Genomic DNA, 13,960 nt, shown 5'->3' with positions numbered 1-13,960 from the left:
TTTGATAAACTTAGAACTATGCTGGGTAAAATCCCATGGTCAGAAATACTTAGGAGGAAGGGAGTTCAAGAAGGGTGGGAGTTTCTTAAAAGCGAAATACTGAAAGCGCAACCACAGACGATTCCTATGAGAAGAGAAAATGGAAAAAGCCTAAAGAAGCCAAAGTGGCTCCATAAACAGCTCTCTAAAGACTTGAGAAATAAAAAAGACACCTTTAGGAATTGGAAGGTGGGCCTTATAACCAAGGATGAATGTAAACAAATCACCAGTGCTTGTAGAGAAAAAGTTAGGAAAGCTAAAGCTCAATATGAGCTTAGGCTGGCCAAAGATGCTAAAAACAACAAAAAAGGGTTCTTTTGTTATGTTCAGAGTAAGAAATAGAGCAAGGACATGGTAGGCCCATTGCAAGGGCAAGAAAGTGAAATTGTAACATGTAATGAAGAGAGGGTGGAACTGCTCAATTCCTACTTTTCCTCAGTCTTCTCTTCTGAGGGGAACGGTGCTCAACATGGCAAAAACAGAACATATAAGGAGGGTATGAAGTTCCAACCTAGGATCAGCGTAGGGGTAGTACATAAACACTTAGTTTCTTTAAATGAAACTAAGTCCTCAGGGCCAGATGAATTGCACCCAAGGATTCTAAAAGAGCTTGCGGATGTAATTTCTGAGCCTCTGGCTATTATTTTTGAGAATTCTTGAAGAACAGAACAGGAGAGGTGCCGGAAGATTGGAGGCGGGCGAATGTTGTCCCTATCTTCAAGAAGGGGAAAAAAGAGGATCCGGTAACTACCGATCCGTCAGCTTGACTGCTATACCTGGAAAAGTTTTAGAACAAATCATCAAACAGTCAGTCCTGGAACATTTAGAAAGAATGAATGTGATTACTAAGAGGCAGCATGGTTTTCTCAAGAACAAGTCATGTCAGACTAACCTGATCTCTTTTTTTGAGAAAGTGACTACCTTGCTGGATCGGGGGAATGCTGTAGACATCATTTATCTTGATTTCAGTAAGGCTTTTGATAAGGTTCCACATACTATCCTCATTGACAAGTTGGTAAAATGTGGTTTGGATCCTGTTACCGTTAGGTGGATCTGTAACTGGTTGACAGATCACATCCAAAGAGTTCTTGTGAATGGTTCCTCATTCTCTTGGAGAGGAGTGATAAGTGGAGTGCCTCAGGGATCTGTCCGGGGACCTGTTTTGTTCAACATCTTTATCAATGATTTGGATGAAGGAATAGAGGGAATGCTTATTAAATTTGCAGATGATACTAAATTGGGAGGGGTTGCAAACACAGAAGAAGACAGAAACAGGATACAGGATGACCTTGACAGGCTGGAAAACTGGGCTAAAATCAATAAAATGAATTTTAATAGGGATAAATGTAAAGTTCTGCATTTAGGTAGGAAAAATCCAATGCATGGTTATAGAATGGGGGAGACTTGTCTTAGCAGTACTATGTGCGAAAAGGATCTAGGGGTCTTAGTGGATCATATACTGAACATGATTCAACAGTGTGATGCGGTGGCTAAAAAGGCAAATGCAATTTTGGGCTGTATCAACAGAAGTATAGTGTACAGATCACGTGATATGATGGTATCGCATTACTCTGCTCTGGTAAGACCTCACTTGGAGTATTGTATTCAGTTTTGGGGACCACATTCTAAGAAGGATATCGACAAGCTAGAACGAGTCCAGAGGAGGGCGACGAAGATGGTGAGGGGTCTGGAGACCAAGTCCTATGAGGAAAGGTTGAAGGAGCTGGGGATGTTTAGCCTGGAGAGGAGGCGGCTGAGAGGTGATATGATCACCATCTTCAAGTACTTGAAGGGCTGTCATATAGAGGATGGTGTGGAATTGTTTTCTGTGGCCCCGGTAGGTAGGACCAGAACCAATGGGTTAAAATTAAATCAAAAGAGTTTCCGGCTCAACATTAGGAAGAACTTTCTGACCGTTAAAGTGAATCCTCAGTGGAACAGGCTTTCTCAGGAGGTGGTGGGCTCTCCTTCCTTGGAGGTTTTTCAACAGAGGCTAGATGGCCATGTGACAGCAATGAAGATCCTGTGAATTTAGGGGGAGGTGTTTGTGAGTTTCCTGCATTGTGCAGTGGGTTGGACTAGATGACCCAAGAGGTCCCTTCCAACTCTATGATTCTATGATTCTAAGTCATATCTTCTGCAAACTACAATATTCAGTTCCTTCAAGAGCCAGTTTGGTGTAGTGGTTAAGTGCGTGGACTCTTATCTGGGAGAACCGGGTTTGATTCCCCACTCCTCCACTTGCACCTGCTAGCATGGCCTTGGGTCAGCCATAGCTCTGGCAGAGGTTGTCCTTGAAAGGGCAGCTGCTGTGAGAGCCCTCTCCAGCCCTACCCACCTCACAGGGTGTCTGTTGTGGGGGAGGAAGGTAAAGGAGATTGTGAGCCGCTCTGAGACTCTTCGGAGTGGAGGGCGGGATATAAATCCAATATCTTCTTCTTCTTCTTCTTCTTCAACCTTTCCTCAAAGGACTTGGTCTCCAGACCCCTCACCATCTTCGTTGCCCTCCTCTGGACATGTTCCAGGTTGTCTATGTCCTTCTTAAATTGCGGTGTCCAAAACTGAACACAATACTCCAGGTGAGGTCTTACAAGAGCAGAGTAAAACAATACTATCACTCAGGACTTTTTTTGGTAGAAGAACTCCTTTGCATATTAGGCCACACACCCTTGATGCGGCCAATTCTCCTGGAGCTGAGAGAAAGCCTTGTAAGAAGAGCCCTGTAAGCTCTTGGGGGATTGGCTACATCAGGGGTGTGTGGCCTAATATGCAAAGGAGTTCCTGCTACAAAAAAAGCCTTGCCATCACTTCACATGATCTGGACACTATACTTCTGCTGATACAGCCCAAAATTGTGTTTGCCTTTTTGGCCGCTGCATCACACTGCTGGCTCAAGTTCATGTATGTTCCACTGAGACCCCTAGATCCTTTTTACACACAGTACTGCCAAGACAAGTCTCCCCCCTCCTATAATGATGCACTGGATTTTTCCTACCTCACAGGGTTGTTGAGATGAGAAAATGAAGGAGGGGGAAATAATACTGTGAGCTGCTTTGGGTCCCCAGGTGGGGAGAAAAAGCAGGGTACAAATTATAAATGTACATATGAACATATGAAGCTGCCTTATACTGAATCAGACCCTTGGTCCATCAAAGTTAGTATTGTCTACTCAGACTGGCAGCGGCTCTCCAGGTTCTGAAGCTGAGGGTTTTCACACCTTTTTGCCAGGACCCTTTTTTGGAGATGCCAGGGATTGAACCTGGGACCTTCTGCTTCCCAAGCAGATGCTCTACCACTGAGCCATGGTCCCTCCCATGTAGATCTAGAATAAGTCAATAAATAACTAAGTATCCATGCTTTATATAATGAACAAGGACTGTAATACAGCTTAAGAAAGCCAGTTTGGTGTAGTGGTTTAGTGCGTGGACTCTTATCTGGGAGAACCGGGTTTGATTCCCCACTGCTCCACTTGCACCTGCTGGAACGGCCTTGGGTTAGCCATAGCTCTCTCAGGGGTTGTCCTTGAAAGGGCAGCTGCTGTGAGAGCCCTCTCAGCCCCACCCACCTCACAGGGTGTCTGTTGTGGGGTGGGGAGAAGATATAGGAGATTGTAAGCCGTTCTGAGTCTCTGATTCAGAGATAAGGGCAGGGTATAAATCTGCAATTCTTCTTCTTAACAACCACTCAAAAGAAATGCATAACAACTTAATTAACACACTTTACGCATTAAGAAGAAAAAACACATAGCTTCCATAGAATAAATGTACACTTAAGAGTCCACCAGCACTTAGGGGAGGTCCAGTTTGGTGTAATGGTTAAGTGTGCGGGAGAACCAGGTTTGGGAGAACCGGGTTTGATTCCCCACTCCTCTACTTGCACCTGCTGGAATGGCCTTGGGTCCGCCATAGCTCTGGCAGAGGTTATCCTTGAAAGGGCAGCTGCTGTGAGAGCCCTCTCCAGCCCTACCCACCTCACAGGGTGTCTGTTGTGGGGGAAGAAGGGAAAGGAGATTGTGAGCCGCTCTGAGACTCTTCGGAGTGGAGGGCGGGATATAAATCCAATATCTTCTTCTTCTTCTCCAAACCGGGGGGGGGTCCCCTGCCCCCACCTGGGGATTGGCAACCCTATCAGAATCCCTGCCCTGCTATCCAAAGTCGCTCCCGATCTCCTCTGCATCGCAAGGGAACCCAAAATGCTCTGGTTTGCCGGCCCTTCCCTTCCACAGCTGATGAAATATAATTATGAGATGCAATTGGCGAGCATCAGCGTGCCTTCGGCTCTCTGCGGCGAATTCAGCTTGGCCTGCACAAACGCTGCCAATTTAATCTGACCTCCTTTCTCTTCACAACCCACCCTCCAGGAACAAAGACACTGAGATGCTCCTTAGCAGTCTAATCAGGTAGCACAGCTTTCCAAAGCTTTGGCCGCCAATTGGTGTCCCGTGGCAGGCCGTGATATCCTTCAGGACTCGGTGTCTCTCCTCTTCTCCTTCCTTTCGCCCGAATCCAAAAGCTCAGCGAGAATGCCGGGTGGCTCTCTGAGCTCCTCAAGGCGCACAATTTCTGCCCCTCCTCTGCATTGCAAAGAGCTGGTTTACACTTATAAAAGCCCAAGTAGGTAGGGAAAGGGAAAGCCCTCCGGCCAAGGGAGCTCTCCATGGTGCTGACTCTAATCGATGTATGCCAGAAGCAGCAGATTGAATGAAATCTGGCTCTCGCAGCACCTCTGCGATAGCGCTGTCCAGCCCACCCGTTTTTCCCAGCCCTGCTTGTCCCCACTTGGCATGAAGCATCTGCCCTCCCCCAGCAACACAGATTCTTCAGCCTCCTGCTCCCCCTGCCTCTTTGTGCCTCAGCCTGCACCCCAAAGGATGATTAACACATGGAATTCACTGCCACAGGAGGTGGTGGCAGCTGCAAGCATAGATGGCTTCAAGAAGGGACTGGAGAACTATCTGGAGCAGAGGTCCATCAGTGGCTATTAGCCACAGCGTATTGTTGGAACTCTCTGTCTGGAGCAGTGATGCGCTGTATTCTTGGTGCTTGGGAGGGGCACAGTGGGATGGCTAGTGGCTCCACTGATGGACCTCCTGCTGGCACTTGGGTTTTTTGGCCCCTGTGTGCCACAGAGTGTTGGACTGGATGGGCCATTGGCCTGATCCAACATGGCTTCTCTTATGTTCTTATTTCTGAGGCAGTGACGCTCTGTATTCTTGGTGCTTGGGGGGGCAACAGTGTGTGGGGGCTTCTAATGTCCTGGCCCCACTGATGGACCTCCTAATGGCACCTGGGGGTTTTGGCCACTGTATGACACAGAATGTTGGACTGGGTGGGCCACTGGCCTGATCCAACATGACTTCTTTTATAATCTTATGTTCTCCATTCAGCTTTTCCTCCTTTCCTTGCTGCTTCCCACTTCACAACCTAGCCTTCAGCTATTGTGCCACTGCTCCTTGGCCCCCTCAGCTCCTTAGAAGATCCTTCCACTCCATTAGCCTCACTATGACCAGGCAAGAGAAGCCCAGGAGTTGGCAGAGGTGGGAGACGGGCAGAATAAACAGTTTGGAAGATGCTGCCAAGGAGATCAAAGCAGCCTAGAGACAGCCTGTGATGGCCTACCTGCAGAGATGGGCCTTCTATGTCCCCAGAGCTGATGTTTTTCTGGGTTCAGGACAGGGCTCACTTTGTCACAGGAGCTATTTTGCACACTAGGCCATTCACCCCTGATGTAGCCAATCCTCCTGGAGCTTACAGTAGGCCCTGAACTGAGAGCCCTGTAAGCTCTTGGAGGATTGGCAGCATGAGGGGGTGTGGCCTAATATGCAAAGGAGCTCCTGCTAGAATTCCTTACAGGGCTCTTCTCACAGGGCCTGCTGTAAGCTCTTGGAGGATTGGCAGCACCAGGGGGTGTGGCCTAATATGCAAAGGAGCTCCTGCTACAAAGCGAGCCCTGGTTCAGGAGCAGGACGGATGCGCAGGAACCACACAAAAAAGCACCCCAATGAGATCTTGTTCGTTTCAGAGGAAGGGAAATGCCATGATCCCCTCGGACCATTCCAGTGACACACTTGTAGACTCCAGAAGAGAAACCATGGCTGATGGCTGAGGAGGACCAGGGAGGGCACAGCAATGCTGAGGCACCTATTGACTGTGGTTCAGCAGCATCTGAGGCCATCCTGCCTAAGCCTGCAAGGGAAGCCTTTCCACCAGTTCCTGAAATAGTTACCAGACCTCTGCTGGTTGAGCCATGAATCTCGGCCCGTAACCCCTCAGAATACAATTCAGCTCTGCAGGAACAGTGGCAAGAAGCCCGGGCTGACACAAAGACGTCAAAGTGCACATAACTCCTCCGGGGATATAGACTACATATATATATTGGCCACTGTGTGACACAAGAGTGTTGGACTGGATGGGCCATTGGCCTGACCCAACAGGGCTTCTCTTATGTTCTTATGTGACACAGAGTGTTGGACTGGATGGGCCATTGGCCTGATCCAACATGGCTTCTCTTATGTTCTTATGTGACACAGAGTGTTGGACTGGATGGGCCATTGGCCTGATCCAACATGGCTTCTCTTATGTTCTTATGTGACACAGAGTGTTGGACTGGATGGGCCATTGGCCTGATCCAACATGGCTTCTCTTATGTTCTTATGTGACACAGAGTGTTGGACTGGATGGGCCATTGGCCTGATCCAACATGGCTTCTCTTATGTTCTTATGTGACACAGAGTGTTGGACTGGATGGGCCATTGGCCTGATCCAACAGGGCTTCTCTTATGTTCTTATGTGACACAGAGTGTTGGACTGGATGGGCCATTGGCCTGATCCAACAGGGCTTCTCTTATGTGACACAGAGTGTTGGACTGGATGGGCCATTGGCCTGATCCAACAGGGCTTCTCTTATGTTCTTATGTGACACACAGCGTTGGACTGGATGGGCCACTGGCCTGATCCAACATGGCTTCTCTTATGTTCTTATGTGACACAGAGTGTTGGACTGAATGGGCCATTGGCCTGATCCAACATGGCTTCTCTTATGTTCTTATGTGACACAGAGTGTTGGACTGGATGGGCCACTGGCCTGATCCAACATGGCTTCTCTTATGTTCTTATGTGACACAGAGTGTTGGACTGGATGGGCCATTGGCCTGATCCAGCAGGGCTTCTCTTATGTTCTTATGTGACACAGAGTGTTGGACTGGACGGGCCATTGGCCTGATCCAACAGGGCTTCTCTTATGTTCTTATGTGACACAGAGTGTTGGACTGGAGGGGACATTGGCCTGATCCAACATGGCTTCTCTTATGTTCTTATGTGACACAGAGTGTTGGACTGGATGGGCCACTGGCCTGATCCAACAGGGCTTCTCTTATGTTCTTATGTGACACAGAGCGTTGGACTGGATGGGCCATTGGCCTGATCCAACATGGCTTCTCTTGTTCTTATGTGACACAGAGCGTTGGACTGGAGGGGCCATTGGCCTGATCCAACATGGCTTCTCTTATGTTCTTATGTGACACCAGAGTGTTGGACTGGATGGGCCATTGGCCTGATCCAACATGGCTTCTCTTATGTTCTTATGTTCTTAAGTACTTCCTTGCAGCATCCTGGCCAGAGCACAGCGTAGAGCCTGCAGCTCCAGCGCTTGCCAGCAGTACAGCTGGGGCCAGTTTACTTCTCAGGCTTCTTAAGCTGACTACCTTTCTGGATCAACTGGCTCACTAAGCCTGCGTTCCAGCTCCTTTCTTCCTGTTCCAGCTCCCGCTGATGCTTCCAAGCCTTGATACTTCAACCGGAGGGCACTGCTTTTCAGGCAACACGGCTGGGTCTGCCTGCAGAGTGTAGGACAGAAAGGAATGGAGCTGCTGCTGTTGCCCCGAGTCCCCCTGATGCCACATGTGCCATTCTATCACCAGGGTGCCTTTCTGACTCCCAGAACAGCTGGACTTCACACCTACCAAGACACTTTTTCCAACTCCAAAACTCATCTGTGTCTTGTGATTCCAGCGCTCTCTTCAAGAAGCATATCTTGATTACTGAACTCTGGTCACTGTGTGGACCAAAGTGATAGAATCATAGAACTGGAAGGGACCTCCAGGGTCAACTAGTCCAACCTCCTGCACAATGTAGGATACGTCCCTGACACACACATCCTCAGGGACCACTGCTCCATGCACAGAAGATGGCAAAACTCGCCAGGATCCCTGGCAAAACTGGCCTGGAGAAAAATTGCTGACTGACCCGGAAGTGTCAATCAGCATTTCCCTGGGAGTGTCAGAAAGAGCCACAAGAACTAAGCACTGATGTAACACTTCCTGCCCTTCTTCATATGATCTGCCTAATTCACAGAATCAGCATTGCTGTCAGAGGGCCATCTAGCCTCTGTTTAAAAACCTCCAAGGAAGGAGAGCCCCCCCCCCCACCTCCTGAGGAAGCCTGTTCCACTGAGGAATCGCTTTAACAGTCAGGAAGTTCTTCCTAATGTTGAGCCGGAAACTCTTTTGATTTAATTTTAACCCATTGGTTCTGGTCCTACCTTCCGGGGCCACAGAAAACAATTCCACACCATCCTCTATATGACAGCCCTTCAAGTACTTGAGGATGGTGATCATATCACCTCTCAGCCGCCTCCTTTCCAGGCTAAACATCCCCAGCTCCTTCAACCTTTCCTCATAGGACTTGGTCTCCAGACCCCTCACCATCTTCGTCGCCCTCCTTTGGATTCGTTCTAGCTTGTCGATATCCTTCTTAGAATGTGGTCCCCAAAACTGAACACAATACTCCAAGTGAGGTCTTACCAGAGCAGAGTAATGCGATACCATCATATCACATGATCTGTACACTATACTTCTGTTGATACAGCCCAAAATTGCATTTGCCTTTTTAGCCACCGCATCACACTGTTGAATCATGTTCAACATAGGACTTGGTCTCCAGACCCCTCACCCACTTTGTCACCCTCCTCTGAACCTGTTGCAGCTTGTCTATATCCTTCTTAAATTGTGGGGCCCAAAACTGAACACAGTACTCTAGGTGAGGTCTAACCAGAGCAGAGCAAAGTGATACCATCACTTCTCATGTACTTCAGTTATATACCCCATAATCACATTTGCCTTTTTAGCTTACTTCATCACACTGCTGACTCATGTTCAGTGTAAGGTCCACTGAGATCCCTAGATCCTTTTCAAATATACTACTCTCAAGGCAAGTCTCCTCCATCCTATAATTATGCATTGGATTTTTCCTACCCAAATGGAGAACTTTACATGTATCTCCACTAAAATTTATTTTATTTGTTTTAATCCAATTTTCCAGCCTGTCGAGATCATCCTGTATCCTGTCTCTGTCTTCTACTGCAGGGGTGGCCAATGGTAGCTCTCCAGATGTTTTTTGCCTACAACTCCCACCAGCCCCAGCCATTGGCCACGCTGGCTGGGGCTGATGGCAGTTGTAGGCAAAAAACATCTGGAGAGCTACCGTTAGCCACCCCTGTTCTACTGTATTTGCTACCTCTCCCAATTTAGTATCATCTGCAAATTTAAAAAGCATTCCCTATATTCCTTCACCCAAATAATTTATGAAGATGTTGAACAAAACAGGTCCTAGGACAAATCCTTGAGGCCCTCCACTTGGCACCCCTCTATACAGCATACATATCTAAATCAGCATACTCAGTAGCCCCTTGACAGTAATCCTTGTCTGCTTAGAATCACAGAGTTGGAAGGGACCTCCAAGGTCATCTAGTACAATCCCCAGCACAATGCAGGAAATTCACAAATACCTCCCCCTAAATTCACAGGATCCTCATTGCTGTCAGATGGCCATCTAGCCTCTGTTGAAAAACCTCCAAGGAAGGAGAGCCCACCAATTCCCGATGAAGCCTGTTCCAATGAGGAGCCGCTCTAACGGTCAGGAAGTTCTTCCTAATATTGAGCCGAAAACTCTTTTGATTTAATTTCAAACCATTGGTCCTGGCCCTACCTTCTGGGGCCCAGAAAATAATTCCACCCCATCCTCTATAGGACAGCCCTTCAAGTACTTGAAGATGGAGATCATATCACCTCTCAGCCGCCTCCTCTCCAGGCTAAACATGCTCAGCACTTTCTTATAATATCCAATTGCCAATAGCCTTGATCGTAACTTTTAGAGGGGAAGGGAGCAGCTGATGGGAAATGGCTGGCCTAAGACCTCCCTGTGAGCTCTTGGCAGACTTAAGATGTGCGCTGGAAACTTCATGCTTTTCAGTCCATTCTTTTAACTACAGTTCCGCACTGGCCTCTGGTTCTCATCTGGTTCTCAACCCAAACCTGTTTCTGGCCGAATGAATGCAGGGAACAAAAGTCTGCACCCACCTTTCCATTGGGCAGAAGTCTGCGCACCTCCACTTTATACAGATGCCACCCTGAATTGATCCCCGAACCATCGTGCCCGATGCGAATCTTTTCGGTGATGTCTCCAATGTCCTCCAGCTGAAAAGAAAATGCAGCAGAACGAGCCTGGCTTTATGTTCTTGTTGTCTTCAAACCTGTCCTTTGTCCCTTTCCTCCATATCTTCCTTTTTTTTCAAAGGACCAAACTCAGGCGGAGATTATCAAGGAGCCCCAAGTCCAGCCACTTCAGAAGCATGTTAGACACAGGTTTAATTTAATTTTTAGTTTTACACCCCGCCCTATCCCGCAAACGAGCTCAGGGTGGCTTACAACAATAAAACAACAGACTTAAAATAATATCATAAAACAGACATTACAAGAAGAAGAAGAAGACCACCTTACCCTTCTCTCTGAATCAGAGACTCAGAGCGGCTTACAATCTCCCATATCTTCTCCCCCCACAACAGACACCCTGTGAGAAGAAGACTGCAGATTTATACCCCGCCCTTCTCCCTGAATCAGAGACGCAGAGCGGCTTACAATCTCCCATATCTTCTCCCCCCACAACAGACACCCTGTGAGAAGAAGACTGCAGATTTATACCCCGCCCTTCTCCCTGAATCAGAGACGCAGAGCGGCTTACAATCTCCCATATCTTCTCCCCCCACAACAGACATCCTGTGAGAAGAAGAAGACTGCAGATTTATACCCCGCCCTTCTCCCTGAATCAGAGACTCAGAGCGGCTTACAATCTCCTATGTCTTCTCCCCCAACAGACACCCGGTGAGGTGGGTGGGGCTGAGAGGGCTCTCACAGCAGCTGCCCTTTCAAGGACAACCTCTGCCAGAGCTATGGCTGACCCAAGGCCATTCCAGCAGCTGTAAGTGGAGGAGTGGGGAATCAAACCCGATTCTCCCAGATAAGAGCCTGCACACTCAACCACTTCACCAAACAGGAGCAGCACAGAAGCAATATTACAGACGTAGGCGATAAACAGTATGCAGCTGACGGCTAACAGCATAATATAACACCATAACGGTGAAATGCTGGGGGAAGTGATGACTTTCAAAGGACGCCCACTGGTTCAATTTAACGCCTTGTGGAAGAGCTCCGTTTGACAGGCCCTGAGAAACCTTGAGAAGTCCCGCAGGGCCTGGGTCTCCAGCAGGAGCCCATTCCACCAGGTAGGGGCCCAGACCGAAAAGGCCCTGACCCTCGTTGAAGCCAGCCGGGCATCCTTAGGACCAGGGACTATGAGAAGATGTTGAGCAGCAGACCTCAGAGCCTGGAGGGGGGGGGGCGGTTTCACACGGAGAGAGGTGGTTCCGAAGCTATGCAGGCCCCTGGCCATAAAGGGCCTTAAAGAAGGACCAGCACCTTGAACTGGATCTGGTACTCATGAGGCAGCCAGTGCAGTTTGCACAGCACCCGCTGCATCTGTGTCTGCGAAGGTTCTGCATAGCATGCTTGAGTTAGCCAAGGACTTGGTCAGAGCCACTGACCCCCATGCTCCCCATCACCCAGAGAAAACAGGAGAAAGGACTCCATCCTGAGACAAGAGCTCAGGGGTCCTCATCATTTTGCAAGGAAGTTCCTCTCTGCAGATAGAAATCATTTCTGTCCATGTAAATCTTTGGTAGATGAAGCCAATGTCTGGTTATCAACTGTAGCCGATGTGAACATACGAAGCTGCCTTCTACTGAATCAACCCTCAGTCCATCAAAGTCAGTCTTGTCTACTCAGATTGGCAGTGGCTCTTCAGGGTCTCAAGCTGAGGTTTTTTATGCCTACTTGCCTGGTCCCTTTTTAGTTGGAGATGCCGGGGATTGAACCGGGGACCTTCTGCTCCCCAAGCAGATGCTCTACCACTGAACCACCGTCCCTCCCTTCACTTGACATATCTATAGATGAACTTGGGGGCACTCTGAAATTGCTGGGTAGTCAGATTAGAAAGGCCACATATATTGGCCACTGTGTGACACAGAGTGTTGGACTGGATGGGCCATTGGCCTGATCCAACATGGCTTCTCTTATGTTCTTATGTGACACAGAGTGTTGGACTGGATGGGCCAATGGCCTAATCCAACAGGGCTTCTCTTATTTTCTTATGTAACACAGAGTGTTGGACTGGATGGGCCATTCGCCTGATCCAACATGGCTTCTCTTATGTTCTTATGTGACACAGAGTGTTGGACTGGATGGGCCATTGGCCTGATCCAACATGGCTTCTCTTATGTTCTTATGTGACACAGAGTGTTGGACTGGATGGGCCATTGGCCTGATCCAACATGGCTTCTCTTATGTTCTTATGTGACACAGAGTGTTGGACTGGATGGGCCAATAGCCTGATCCAACATGGCTTCTCTTATGTTCTTATGTGACACAGAGTGTTGGACTGGATGGGCCATTGGCCTGATCCAACATGGCTTCTCTTATGTTCTTATGTGACACAGAGTGTTGGACTGGATGGGCCAATGGCCTGATCCAACATGGCTTCTCTTATGTTCTTATGTGACACAGAGTGTTGGACTGGATGGGCCATTGGCCTGATCCAACATGGCTTCTCTTATGTTCTTATGTGACACAGAGTGTTGGACTGGATGGGCCATTGGCCTGATCCAACATGGCTACTCTTATGTTCTTATGTGACACAGAGTGTTGGACTGGATGGGCCATTGGCCTGATGCAACATGGCTTCTCTTATGTTCTTATGTGACACAGAGTGTTGGACTGGATGGCCCAATGGCCTGATCCAACATGGCTTCTCTTATGTTCTTATGTGACACAGAGTGTTGGACTGGATGGGCCATTGGCCTGATCCAACATGGCTTCTCTCATGTTCTTATGTGACACAGAGTGTTGGACTGGATGGGCCAATGGCCTGATCCAACATGGCTTCTCTTATGTTCTTATGTGACACAGAGTGTTGGACTGGATGGGCCAATGGCCTGATCCAACATGGCTTCTCTTATGTTCTTATGTGACACAGAGTGTTGGGCTGGATGGGCCAATGGCCTGATCCAACATGGCTTCTCTTATGTTCTTATGTGACACAGAGTGTTCTTATGTTTATCTTGCCAGCAGAGACACTGGGCAGTTGGTAATATTCTCAAAAAAAGAACTCCTACTTGAAACCTAAAAGAAGAAAAAGAAGCTGTGCCAACAAGATGGGCATGAGTGATTGAAAACTTGACATAAGTGTAATGGCATTCAAGAGGAAAAAATAGCACTTCACAGAGTCTCGTTCATCTCATTAACCTGACTTCTATACCTTCTATACCTGGAAAAGTTTCAGTTTGAGAGCCAGTTTGGTGTAGTGGTTAAGTGTGCAGACTCTTATCTGGAAGAACTGGGTTTGATTCCCCATTCCTCCACTTGCATCTGCTGGAATGGCCTCAGGTCAACCATAGCTCTCCTAGGAGTTGTCCTTGAAAGGGCAGCTTCTGGGAGAGCTCTCTCAGCCCCACCTACCTCACAGGGTGTCTGTTGTGGGGGAGGAAGGGAAAGGAGATTGTGAGCTGCTGAGATTCAGAGTGAAGGGTGGGGTAT

General features: G+C 48.2%; 1 protein-coding gene across 1 annotated transcript in view; it reads right to left on the bottom strand.

Annotated features, from left to right (window-relative positions):
- The window catches only part of LOXHD1 (lipoxygenase homology PLAT domains 1), a 320,016-nt gene that overhangs the window by 102,567 nt on the left and 203,489 nt on the right, over nt 1-13,960 (bottom strand). The window contains exon 27 of the mRNA XM_060236607.1: nt 10,394-10,510. Coding sequence (XP_060092590.1) covers nt 10,394-10,510 — 117 coding nt within the window. The remainder of the gene's footprint in view (nt 1-10,393; nt 10,511-13,960) is intronic.

The sequence above is a fragment of the Heteronotia binoei genome, chromosome 4 (genome assembly GCF_032191835.1).
Source record: "Heteronotia binoei isolate CCM8104 ecotype False Entrance Well chromosome 4, APGP_CSIRO_Hbin_v1, whole genome shotgun sequence".
NCBI classification, from domain to species: Eukaryota; Metazoa; Chordata; class Lepidosauria; order Squamata; family Gekkonidae; genus Heteronotia; species Heteronotia binoei.
The sequence above is the reverse complement of the archived record's forward strand: the minus strand, read 5'-3'. Positions and strand labels throughout refer to the sequence as shown.